At 43.7% G+C, this 14,122-nt stretch overlaps 1 protein-coding gene across 1 annotated transcript in view; it reads right to left on the reverse strand.

Annotated features, from left to right (window-relative positions):
• Positions 1–2,027: 2,027 nt before the first annotated feature.
• LOC123750093 (BDNF/NT-3 growth factors receptor) overlaps positions 2,028–14,122 on the reverse strand; it is a 52,866-nt gene continuing 40,771 nt past the window's right edge. Inside the window, exons 11-13 of the mRNA XM_069333880.1 lie at positions 10,496–10,609; positions 3,206–3,364; positions 2,028–2,821 (exon numbers count right to left, since the gene is read on the reverse strand). Of these exons, the coding sequence (XP_069189981.1) occupies positions 2,639–2,821; positions 3,206–3,364; positions 10,496–10,609 (456 nt within the window). The 3' untranslated portion in view covers positions 2,028–2,638. The remainder of the gene's footprint in view (positions 2,822–3,205; positions 3,365–10,495; positions 10,610–14,122) is intronic.

Raw genomic sequence — 14,122 nt, forward strand, 5'->3', positions numbered from 1 at the left:
TGCTTAACGTTGTGGTTCAAAGAGGATATGCTTGCGGGATTCTGAACAAGCAACTAGTCCTCTGTGGAGTTGGATATTTCTGAATTGTACAATGTGTCAAATCATGTATGTTTGTGATATCATGTATGATCCTGTGGTCCTGAGTTCGATCCCAGGCGCCGGCAAGAAACAATGGGCAGAGTTTCTTTCACCCCTATGCCTCTGTTACCTAGCAGTAAAATAGGTACCTGGGTGTTAGTCAGCTGTCACGGGCTGCTTCCTGGGGGTGGAGGCCTGTTCGAGGACCGGGCCGCTGGGACACTAAAAAGCCCCGAAATCATCTCAAGATAACCTCAAGATATGTAATATGTAATCAAATTATTTTGATTACATATTGATTGTGTAATCAATCGACTAGTGTTTGCTGTGTGTGTATACTAGAGCTTCACATTATGTAACCCAACTCAACCAATCAAACAAATTATAAAAAATAAACAAATGTGAAGTTTTAGATAAATATATTTGTATGACGTTAGAAAAACTCATAGATTATCGCAGATTATCTTACCTATATATCTTCTATACATCTTAAACAACAAACTTTGTATATATTGCAGGGTCCATTCTGCCAAAGCACAGGTGTCTAGCACAAAGGACACAGTGAAGTCCATGAGATCAAGCCTTACCACAGTTGGGTGTCCAGCAGAGAGAGAGCACCGCGCTTCCTCACCACAATTCTTCTGATCGCCCAGACAATTTGTCCTCTTGAACATTACATTGCATTTTGACATCAAAATCCCCAACTGCCAAAACATGATGTACTATAAATCATAGTGGCTCACAAACAACCAAGTTTTCCATGTACTCACCTAATTGTGCTTGCGGGGGTTGAGCTTTGGCTTTTTGGTCCCACCTCTCAACTGTCAATCAACTGGTGTACAGGTTCCTGAGCCTACTGGGCTCTATCATATCAACATTTGAAACTGTGTATGGAGTCAGCCTCCCCCTCCACCTCCTCCAGCCTATATATATATATATATATATATATATATATAGCCACCACACCACTTCCTAGTGCATTCCATTTATTACTCTACTCTGAATGCGTGGGTCGATCGGTTAGGTTAGAATGAGGCAACTTAGTACATCATTTTCTGTCTGACGTGACAGCTCGAGAGGACGGCCTGCGCCCAAACGGTATTAACTAAAGTTTATCCCTGGAAGAACGGGAGACGGTTGGTGTTGGACTACACGTGCGGATCAACCTCGGCTGATAAGGACATTACGCTTAATGCTGGGCTTGTAGGCGACGCTGCTGCCATATTGGAATGAACCAAAACCCATAAGTACAGAAAAACAACAACCAGATCACCAATAAAAAAAATTGCCCCTTTCCCCAGTAGGCCTGGTCGACGACCGGGCCGCGGGGACGCTAAGCCCCGGAAGCACCTCAAGGTAACCTTCCCTACTGGTTCAGAAACTCTCGGTGCCTAGGCTAAAGGTGTTAAGATCTTCCTCGAGGAACTGGATTCCAAACCCATCAAATCAACAAGAGACCCAAAAGCTGCCAATGCAGCGAGGAAACATACACAGCAGTCTTCGTTCCGGGCCCAGCATCCCAGGAGATGCTGAGGAGCTCTAGCTACAGCTTCTGACTGTTATCTTTGTACCTTTTATGTAACCAATCTTGTATAATACAGGTAAACAAAAAATAAGTTTATGTATAGGGTGGCCAAGAAGGCAGTATTCAAGCAATTATGTCGAAGCTTCACCAGGCTCCCCCAGGTGCCGTATATTTTCATCTCAGAGGCGAAGGGTCCCCACTAATACAAAGGAGGTCCCCCTTATATATTAAATAAATATTATATATATATATATATATATATATATATATATATATATATATATATATATATATATAAATATATATATATAATATATATATAATATATATATAATATATATATATATATATATATATATATATATATATATATATATATATATATATATATATATATATATATATACAAATTTTTTTTGTTTGTGTGTGGCATATTTGTCTTTATCACTCACCACTCTCAATTTCTCTCTCATTCCTCATCTCTCTCTTACGAAAGACGTTCATACGTTTCTGTCTTAAAATGTCCTCATTGATTCTCACAATGCCGTCCTCCTCACAAGTGTCTCGGACCCCAACAGAGCCTCTTGGCCCTTCTCCTGAGAGCTTTGTATTGACCCATAAGTCTCAGACGCGGAAGTTGGGCTCAATGGTAGTGAGGGAGAGTCATTTTCGATTACAATGCTGAAGAGGCAAACCTCGGTCAAGACACAGTCCAGAGCGTGAAGATCGGCTCTGGGTAACCATTTCGATGTTCCCGGGAGTCGATTTCGATGGCGATGACAAGGTTCAGAGGTAGCGAGGCGGTGTCGATCCTTCCTGGCAGTCGACGACGCGGGTTTCGGTCGTGCCAGTTTTGCCGGGACACGATATTCACTGACTGATTGATGAAGAATTAAGTCACCCAAGAGGTGCCACGGGCATGAATATCCCGATGAAATTCACAATGAGCAGCCGCTCTTGAAGACTTAGTGAGGTGTCGGAGGACTACGAACTGACGCGACGGAGGCTTCAACGAAGGGAGCCACCTCCCTTCTCTCAGTCGTAGTCCAGCACGTGGGGTTCGACGGTCGTGAGGCTTCGAATGCGGTCGTAGAGGGTGGCCATGGGGTGCCTCTCCTGAGGGTTCTTGCTCCAGCAGGAGAGCATTATACGGTACATATCTGAGGGGCAACGCTCAGGGCAGTTCAGCATCTTTCCCGCTGTGATCTGGGTGATGACCTGAGCAAGGAAAGCAAACAAACATTAACACGTTTCAATGATGCAGAGATAACGTACATAAAGAATATTTAGATTTGGTAAAATGAATATATCAAATATTATACCAATTCTGGGCTTTAAGTAATGCATTTGTTACATTAAACTTTCACTCTAACCGAGTGAAAGTTCACCGCAGCTCACCCCAACGCATTAGAGCGCTGGCCGAAGCTCTATGAAGACGACAATGACTCTGCAGTGAATCGTTATTTGCTTTGATAGTGCTTTCGAAGGTGGCACCTCACTCTACCTCCAATGGTTCTCAAATATATCAAGTGAGCCCCCCTGATACACCCTCCAGTGTACCCCAGTGTACCCCAGGGGGGCTCTGAGCGCCCCGGGACTCACCTCCTGGTTGGTGTAGCCGTACCACGGCTGCTTGCCGCCGGTGAAGATCTCCCATAGGACCACACCAAAGCTCCAGATGTCAGACTCGATGGTGAACCGTCGGTACAAGATGCTCTCTGGGGGCATCCAACGCACCGGCAGCAGCGTTCGACCCCCGAACTGTGGAGGGAAGGTTGCGATGTTGTCTTAGCAGCTGGGTGGGTGTGGGGCTAGGGGCTAGTAGCTAGGTGTGGGGCTAGTAGCTAGGTGTGGGGCTAGTAGCTAGGTGTGGGGCTAGTAGCTAGGTGTGGGGCTAGTAGCTAGGTGTGGGGCTAAGGGCTTGATGGTGTTTGATGCTGTGTTTTGGGGAACTTCGATGCTGTAGTATGGTGGGTATTAGAAGTATTAGAAACAAGATGTTGATGTGAGGGTATTAGAAGCTAGGATGTGCGTGGGGGGGATTTAGAAGCTGTGATGTGTTTCACAAGGTGTTATGTATTTCAGAAGGTGTGATATGAAGGGGTGGGAAGGGGGGAAGGGCTTATGCAGACACGAATTTCCCGTCAAAGAAGGAATAATTTAAATAGGGAGATTGAAGAAATCGAGCGGAAATTGAAACACTCATATGAAACTGAAGAAAGGCAGTTAGAACAGAAAGCAATTCAGGAAATAAAGAAAAATCCAAAATATTTCTTCTCATATGCGAAATCAAAAGCAAAAACCACTGCCAGTATTGGACCTATTCGTACAAGTGAAGGTTCATACACGGAGGATGACAAAGAAATTAGTGAAATCCTAAAAAAGCAGTATGAGGACATGTTTAGCACTCCAATAAACAACATGAAGTGGAAGATCCAGACAATTTCTTTATGCGGGATATTCAAACCCCTGTAAATATAACTGATATAAACACGAGCGCATTAAATTTTGAAAGAGAAATTGAAAACATGCCCATGCACTCGGCCCCAGGTCCAGACTCATGGAATTCAATATTTATAAAGAAATGCAAAGTGCCGGTAGCACAGGCACTCAGTATAGTGTGGAGGAAGAGCTTAGACACGGGGGAGATACCAGATGCACTTAAAGTAGCAGACATAGCCCCTCTACACAAGGGAGGGAGCAAAGCATTGGCAAAGAATTATAGACCAGTTGCACTAACATCGCACATCATAAAAGTATTTGAGAGAGTGATTAGGAGTCAGGTCACCAATTTCATGGAGACCAATGACCTTCACAACCCAGGCCAACATGGATTTCGAGCGGGAAGATCGTGCCTCTCACAGCTACTTGAGCACTACGACAAAGTCACTGAGGCATTAGAAGAAAAACAGAATGCTGATGTGATATACACGGACTTCGCAAAGGCTTTCGATAAAGGTGACCATGGCATGATAGCACACAAAATGAAGTCAATGGGAATAACCGGTAAAGTAAGACGCTGGATACTCAGTTTTCTGTCAAACAGGACTCAGCGAGTAACGGTCAACCATATAAAATCTAGTCCAAGTGCAGTTAAAAGCTCTGTACCTCAGGGTACAGTCCTTGCACCGCTGCTTTTCCTTATTCTCATATCAGATATAGACAAAAATATAAGTCACAGCTTCGTATCATCCTTTGCAGATGACACAAAAATCAGTATGAAAATTACCTCGGCTGAAGACGTTGAAAAACTTCAAGCTGATATTAATAAAGTTTTCGACTGGGCATCAGAAAATATGATGTTTAACAGTGATAAATTCCAGGTACTCAGGTACGGTAAAAATGAGGACCTTAAACATAATACAGAGTACAAAACACAATCAAATGTGCCCGTAGTAGAAAAACAGCATGTAAAGGATTTGGGAATAATAATGTCTGACGACCTAACGTTTAAGGAGCATAACCAAGCAAATATTGCGACAGCCAGAAAAATGATAGGATGGATTACGAGAACTTTCAAATCCAGGGATCCCATCACAAATGGTTGTACTCTTCAAGGCACTTGTGTTGTCCCGTCTTGAGTACTGCTCAGTACTCACTTCCCCCTTCAGAGCAGGAGAGATTGCTGAAATAGAGGGAATACAGAGAACATATACGGCACGCATAGACGCAATAAAGCACCTAAATTATTGGGATCGTCTCAAAGCCCTCCAAATGTACTCACTAGAAAGAAGACGAGAGAGATATCAAATAATATACACCTGGGAGATACTGGAGGGCCAAGTACCAAATCTACACAGAAAAATAACAACGTACTGGAGTGAACGATATGGAAGAAAATGTAGAATAGAACCAGTGAAGAGCAGAGGTGCCATAGGCACAATCAGAGAACACTGTATAAACATCAGAGGTCCGCGGTTGCTCAACGTCCTCCCAGCAAGCATAAGAAATATTGTCGGAACAACCGTGGACATCTTCAAGAGGATACTATATTTATTCCTCCAAGGAGTGCCGGACCAACCGGGCTGTGGTGGGTATGTAGGCCTGCGGGCCGCTCCAAGCAACAGCCTAGTGGACCAAACTCTCACAAGTCAAGCCTGGCCTCGGGCCGGGCTTGGGGAGTAGAAGAACTCCCAGAACCCCATCAACCAGGTATCAACCAGGTGTTAGTAGCTGTGATGTGTGCGAGAAGCTGTGATATGGAAGGTTAAATAAGCTGTGATGTGGGGGTGTTAGAATCTATGATGAGGAGGTGTTAGAACCTATAATGTGGAGATGTTATAAGCTGTGATGTGGATATGTTAGAAGCTATTATGGGTGTTAGCGGTTGTGTTAGAGAGATTAGTAAATTGTGAGGTGGATGTCAGAGCCTTAGTTGTGTCAGTAGTTAGAATTTGGGAAGGTTGGCAGTTAGAGGGGAAGGATGAAATTAAGTAGCTGAGAGGTGGTAGTGGTTGAAAATGATTGGTTGTTGACTGCTTGCATAAAGGTGGGAATGGTTCGTGATAGTTTCTAGTGCTAATTAGTGACGAATGATCTTAGAACCACCTTCAGCATCTGTCTCTCTCTCTCTCTCTCTCTCTCTCTCTCTCTGTCTCTCTCTCTGTCTCTCTCTCTGTCTCTCTCTCTCTCTGTCTCTCTCTCTGTCTCTCTCTCTCTCTCTCTCTCTCTCTCTCTCTCTCTCTCTCTCTCTCTCTCTCTCTCTCTCTCTCTCTCTCTCTCTCTCTCTCTTTCTCTCTCTCTCGCTTGTTATGAAATGCAAAGTGCACCTTCTAGCTCCTCTTGCCATCGTCTGAAAGAGGTTCTACACTGACGTTGACTTTCTATACTTGGCTCTTTGTATATTCACAAAGACAATTTTTGAAGTGTCTTAACTCTCCCAGACACTCCCAGGTACTCCCAGGTACTCCCAGGCACATTCAGCCACTCCCAGGCATCGTGTAACGAAAAGCTGCAGCATGTTGATAAGCTGACTCCAGACAGTCCTTGTGGACCCTCTCTCTGTTGCCTGACAAGGAGCTGTAGCAGAGAGACTTACGATACTCAAGTGTGGAGTGGATATCATAGTAAGAATACGTAAGTGTGTCTCGGAGCAGGAGAAGAGGAGAAGAAGAAGGAGAATTAGAAGGAGTAGGAGGAAAGGAGAAACTGAAGACAGAAGAGTAGGAGGAGGAGAAAGTCAAGGAGGAGGAGAGGAAGAAAGAGACTACATAACAGCCATCCTGAGGGACATGTTGGTCTCCTTTTAGACTTTGAATCACTCGCGTTTTGAGTGCATAGCTCACGTGACCTTTCGTCTCTCTCTCTATAAGGTTCCTTATCCTTCTCTATCATGGTAGGTTTATGTCCCCCTCTCTTCTCTACGTCATTCCTATTGTATTCTCTTACTTATCTCCCTTTATGCAAAGTATTTTCCTTCTCTCTCTCTCCCTCTCTCAATTTCTAATCTTTATATTCTTCTTATCTATCAATTTATCTCAGTGCTTCCCCATCCTGATTTACTTTCTCGCTTACACACACACACACACACACACACACACACACACACACACACACACACACACACACACACACACACCCACACACTCTCTCTCTTCTCTGCTTCGCTTCTCTTCATCTCTGCTTCTCTTTTCTCTCCCTCCCTGCTTCTCTTCTCACGACTCCTGCACACACACACACACACACACACACACACACACACACACACACACACACACACCCTTCCTTCCCCCCTTGCCCGCCCAGGAACGATACGTGTTCCCCCGACAATATCAAATTTGGCTTCGTTTTGAGGAGGTAACTTGATTGACGAGAGCTTTCAGTCGCAAATATGGCCGTTGGAACACAGCTTAAAAAAAGCTCCATGATACGTGTTGTTCCTTTGAGGCGCGGGGCCGGTCATCGCGGCAGCAACAGGGGGTCGAGGCGGCTGAAGAGCAACTAATGGATATTAAAAAAAGGGGAGACTGAAAGCTTTTTTTTGTTTTTAATAGCCATTAATCAGCACTGGTGACTACTGTATATCAGCGGCGGTGGCCAGAGTACAGTGCTGTTGATGGGGGGGGGGGGTAGGGAGGGAGGGGGAAGACCCCCCTCTGCCTGCATGGAGGGCCTGGGTTCGAATCCTCTGAGGAGTTAAAGTGATGTATGTGCTTGGGGGACTATTCAAGCCTTGAATGGTCCCCAAGTAAGTATTTATTATGAAAATCACGCAATTGGGAATTGATTGTGTGTATATATATATATATATATATATATATATATATATATATATATATATATATATAAATATCATAATCCCGATAGCACTCGGTGGCCACAGACCAAAAATCGTTTTCATCAAATCAGTTCACTTATAGGCATGCACGTTTATACAGTCGGCTTGTGCGTTTATGCAATTTTGTGATACAATTCCAAAAGGATTCGAACCCCAGATAGCCAGGAGGAGCGCTATGCACCTTGGCGTACATGGTACCTTAACCACTAGACCAACACGACTGTACCAAAAATCTTGGTAATCGAGAGACTATTTCACCTAAAGTCATTTCGAGTTGACCATTGAGCGGTGTCGGATCCCAGTCCCAATGGTTGGATTTTCTCGTTAATGTATATCACGTTAGTGGGATTTTCTGAGTGTAAACTCCAGGTTCAGGTCTACATTGCATTGGTGAGACCTGTCATATTGTTACCCTTTGTCGCATCTCCGTGTCTGTGTGGGCCTGTCCGCCCGTCCGTGCGTGCGTGTGCGTACTTGCGTGCGTATGTGTGCGTCAAAAATGCGTTTGCGTAGGTACTATGAACGGTACTCCGTAAAGTACTATGAATTTATTGATAGTTTTTTACGTACTTTACTTTAGTATTTTATTAAAGTACTAAATAGTACTTTACGTACTTTAGTACGGATAGTAGTACTTTACGGATAGTAGCACTTTACGGATAGTACTTTACGGAGTACTTTACTCCGTAAAGTCCGTAAAGTCTCCGTAAAGTCCGTAAAGTCTCCGTAAAGTCTCCGTAAAGTACTCCGTAAACTACTGTTCTCCTTATTATATTAGATTATAGAAAGGGTATAACTATTATAGTTAAGGTATAGCCAAACTAAATATTATAAATATTATAGCCTAAATAAAATATTATAGTTAGGGAAGAGCCTACTTAAACACATCAGAAACTATATAGGCCTAACCCACCAGAGCCGAAAAATAATTAGGCCTATGAAGTGTCCACATTGCGGTGATCATAATTATCCCTAATTAAGAGCAAATCTTCAGGTGTCAATAACGCAAAAAAAAAAAAATGTGTTCAAAAATGAGAAAATTTTACATTTGCTGAAATTAGTGTTCATAAATATCAGTCAAGTGTTCAAATTTTTGGCTCCTGGCGCCAACAAGGTTACACACATGTGCCAAATTAAATAAAAAAAAAAAAATCAGTAGTCAAAAACTATGATTTAGAACTATACAAAAATCTCACCAAGAATGTTTTTGTCCTATACGTGAATATTTTCTATGAAAATTGTTTATTTACAATTAAATTTACAATTATTTACAATATAAAATGTTTATTTACAAATTGCTGTGTGGTCTTGAGAGGTATTTTTGGGTCCTGAATACCATGCATTTCTTTCGTACAGCTGCTGTAGCTGGTGTCATGGCTGTGTCAGCTGGTATCATAGCTGGTATCAGCTAGTATCATAGCTGGTATCAGCTAGTGTCATAGGTGGTATCAGCTAGTGTCATAGCTGGGGTCATACCTGGAGGTCATAGCTAGTCCACATAGCTGGTGTCAGATAATGTAACAACGGGTACTACCATAACTTAGACAACTACCCATCAGGTGCATGGAGTACCTCCATGCAGGTACCATTGTGGTGCTCTAGATAAGGTTTATAAGTCTCAGTTAGATACCAGTTAGGTACTCCAAAAGAGTCTTCCTTATCGTGAGTATCCAGGCCTGGTTAGTAAACCGACTGTCATGTATGTATGTATGTATATATGTATATATGTATTTATGTATGTATGTATGTATGTATGTATGTATGTATGTATGTATGTATGTATGTATGTATGTATATATGTATGTATGTATGTTTCTTGTCCTTATAAAAGGGATTGCAGCCAATCACTGGTCGGGAAAGCTTTCCCTAGACGAATGGAGAGAAGGAAAAGCAGTCGAGAACGAGGCAGTTCGGCAGTTCTATTGTTACCGTGGCATCCTTGCCATTGGCTCTTTTGTTCTCAAGAATGTATAGCCGCTGATAAACTAGGGTAAAGGTCAAGTGCAACTCGGGCGAGGAGGGGGGGGGGGGACAGATAGCCAGCACCTGCTCAGCCGCGTTGCATTACTGGCAATACAGTTTGTTGCCAGATAGAAACTACTGGGGGTTCAGAGCTCCCTCGGGAGGTGTGTGTGTGTGTGTGTGTGTGCGTGTGCGTGAGCTTAATTATTAGTCCCGGAGAACGTTAATATTATGGGGGTGTTAATTCATAAGATTATAGAGCTTTAAGTGAGAACGAGCCTTCGTGAGTTGCTGCCAGGTTGGGCCAGATTCACAAAGCAGTTACGCAAGCACTTACGAACCTGTACATCATTTATCAATCTTTGGCGGCTTTGTTTACAATTATTAAACAGTTAATGAGCTCCTAAGCACCAGGAGGCTGTTTATAACAACAACAACAGTTGATTGAGAAGTTTACATGCTCGCAAACTGTTTAATAAATGTAGCCAAACATGTCAAAGATTGAGGAAAAATGTACACGTTCGTAAGTACTTGCGTAACTGCTTCGTGAATCTGGATTTTCAGTCATAAATAGCTTTAACAAGAAAGGCTATTAGAACCGGGTTCGAGCCTGCTCAAAATTCAGGTCAGGAGCTCCGTTCCAGGTCACTCACCTGGTAGTAATCCGTCGTGTAGACGTCTCTGGACATCCCGAAGTCGCCGATCTTCACCACCAGGTGAGCCCCGACCAGGCAGTTCCTGGTGGCCAGGTCCCGGTGAACGTAGTGCTGGTGGAGGACAGGGGGGGAAACGGTTAGTACACAAATTATATAGTATTTAACATCTTCTGTGTTGATTCTTGCATCAGACAATGAGCTGGGGTATGAGGATGACTATATATATATATATATATATATATATATATATATATATATATATATATATATATATATATATATATATATATATATATATATAATCCATTATAGTAGCATAATATTATGTAATAAATGAGGAACATAAATTTCTTTAACTCTTAAAAATGAAAGAAAAATGTATTTTGGAGATTGATACTGAGGTCCTGAGGATTTGCTCTGAGGTTCCTGGGGAGTGAGAGAGGGGGTCCTTGTAATTGGCACTGGGGTCCAGTGGATTGGCTCTGGGGTCCTGGGTATTGAGACTGCACCCCTCCCCCCACTCATACACACACACACACACACACACACACTCCCGAGTCCTCCCTCCCCCCCTTTCCTTCCCGTCCTCCCTCCCCTTTCACCCCATACCCTCCCTGTCCCTCCCCCTTCACTGGATCCCCCGCCCCTCATTCCAGTATCCTCTGAGATCCTGTTACCCACCTCACAGGTCCTCACACCCATGGAACAGCCTCCCCCACCAGCAGAACACTCACCAAGGAGGCGATTTGAGAAGGGACAGAAGAAAGTGAGCCTCAAAGCGATGTACACTAACATAGATGGAATTACAAATAAAGCAAATGAGCTTGGAGAACTGGTACTAGAGGAAAACCCAGACATAATAGCCCTCACAGAAACAAAGATCACGAAAACAATAACAAATGCAGTGTTTCCACAGGACTATTATGTTATGCGGAAAGAGAGGGAAGGAAGAGGTGGGGGTGGTGTAGCTCTGCTGGTAAGAAAAGGCTGGGATTTTGAGGAGATGGATATTCAGGGCTGTGAAGGTTTCAGTGACTACATAGCAGGTACTGTAACAAATGGAGGGAAAAAAATTATAGTCGCAGTCATATATAATCCACCACCAAATGACAGAAGACCTAGACAGGAATATGATAGAAACAACATGGCCACCATTAACATAATAGAAAGAGCAGCTTCTGTTGCTAGCAGGAATGGATCTGGACTACTAATTATGGGAGACTTCAACCATGGGAAGATAGATTGGAAGAACAGAGACCCGCATGGAGGACCAGAAACATGGAGAGCTAAGCTGCTGGACGTGGCAACAAGAAACTTTCTAAGCCAGCATACCAAAGAGCCAACAAGAATGAGAGGAGAAGATGAACCAGCAATGCTTGATTTGATATTTACCCTAAATGAATGGGATATAAGGGAAGTTAAGATGGAAGCGCCCTTGGGAATGAGTGACCACAGTGTATTGAACTTTGAGTACCTGGTAGAGCTAGGACTTATCTCCCCCCAAAAAGAACTAGGAATCAAAAGGCTGGCATACCGAAAGGGGAATTATGAACAGATGAGAAGTTTCCTAAGTGAAATACCTTGGGACACAGACCTCAGAGACAAGTCTGTACAGGGTATGACGGACTATGTTACCCAAAAGTGTCAGGAGGCAGTAAACAGGTTCATCCCGGCCCAAAGGGAAAAATCCGAGAAGCAACAAAAGAATCCATGGTATAATAGGGCATGTATGGAAGCGAAGAAACTGAACAAGAAGGCGTGGAGGAACTTCCGGAATAACAGAACACCAGAAAGCAGGGAGAGATACCAGAGAACCAAGAATGAGTACGTCAGGGTGAGAAGAGAAGCAGAGAAAATTTTTGAAAATGATATAGCAAACAAAGCCAAGACCGAACCAAAGCTACTCCACAGTCACATCAGAAGGAAAACAACAGTGAAAGAACAGGTATTGAAACTTAGAACAGGCGAGGACAGGTATACAGAGAATGACAGAGAGGTGTGTGAGGAACTCAACAAGAGGTTCCAGGAGGTCTTCACAATAGAACAGGGTGAGGTCACTGTGCTAGGAGAAAGGGAGGTAAACCAGGCGGCCTTGGAGGAGTTCGAAATTACGAGAGAGGAGGTCAAGAGACACCTGCTGGATCTGGATGTTAGAAAGGCGGTTGGTCCAGATGGGATCTCACCATGGGTACTGAAAGAGTGTGCAGAGGCACTTTGCTTGCCACTCTCCATAGTGTATAGTAAATCACTAGAGACGGGAGACCTACCAGAAATATGGAAGACGGCGAATGTGGTCCCAATATACAAAAAGGGCGACAGACAAGAGGCACTGAACTACAGGCCAGTGTCCTTGACTTGTATACCATGCAAGGTGATGGAGAAGATCGTGAGAAAAAACCTGGTAACACATCTGGAGAGAAGGGACTTCGTGACAAATCGCCAACATGGATTCAGGGAGGGTAAATCTTGCCTTACAGGCTTGATAGAATTCTACGATCAGGTGACACAGATTAAGCAAGAAAGAGAGGGCTGGGCGGACTGCATTTTCTTGGATTGTCGGAAAGCCTTTGACACAGTACCGCATAAGAGGCTGGTACATAAGCTGGAGAGACAGGCAGGTGTAGCTGGTAAGGTGCTCCAGTGGATAAGGGAGTATCTAAGCAATAGGAAGCAGAGAGTTACGGTGAGGGGTGAGACCTCCGATTGGCGTGAAGTCACCAGTGGAGTCCCACAGGGCTCTGTACTCGGTCCTATCTTGTTTCTGATATATGTAAATGATCTCCCGGAGGGTATCGATTCATTTCTCTCAATGTTTGCGGACGATGCTAAAATTATGAGAAGGATTAAAACAGAAGAGGACTGTTTGAGGCTTCAAGAAGACCTAGACAAGCTGAAGGAATGGTCGAACAAATGGTTGTTAGAGTTTAACCCAACCAAATGTAATGTAATGAAGATAGGTGTAGGGAGCAGGAGGCCAGATACAAGGTATCATCTGGGAGAGGAAATTCTTCAGGAGTCAGAGAAGGAAAAAGACGGGGGTTGATATCACGCCAGACCTGTCTCCTGCAGCACATATCAAGCGGATAACATCAGCGGCATATGCCAGGCTGGCCAACATACGAACGGCATTCAGAAACTTGTGTAAAGAATCATTCAGAACTTTGTATACCACATATGTCAGGCCAATCCTGGAGTATGCAGCCCCAGCATGGAGTCCATATCTAGTCAAGGATAAGACTAAACTGGAAAAGGTTCAAAGGTTTGCCACCAGACTAGTACCCGAGCTGAGAGGTATGAGCTACGCGGAGAGACTACGGGAATTAAACCTCACTTCGCTGGAAGACAGAAGAGTTAGGGGGGACATGATCACCACATTCAAGATTCTGAAGGGGATTGATAGGGTAGATAAAGACAGTCTATTTAACACAAGGGGAACACGCACAAGGGGACACAGGTGGAAACTGAGTGCCCAAATGAGCCACAGAGATATTAGAAAGAACTTTTTTAGTGTCAGAGTGGTTGACAAATGGAATGCATTAGGGGGTGATGTGGTGGAGGCTCACTCCATACACAGTTTCAAGTGTAGATATGACAGAGCCCGATAGGCTCAGGAATCTGTACACC

Source organism: Procambarus clarkii, chromosome 30, assembly GCF_040958095.1.
Source record: "Procambarus clarkii isolate CNS0578487 chromosome 30, FALCON_Pclarkii_2.0, whole genome shotgun sequence".
NCBI classification, from domain to species: Eukaryota; Metazoa; Arthropoda; class Malacostraca; order Decapoda; family Cambaridae; genus Procambarus; species Procambarus clarkii.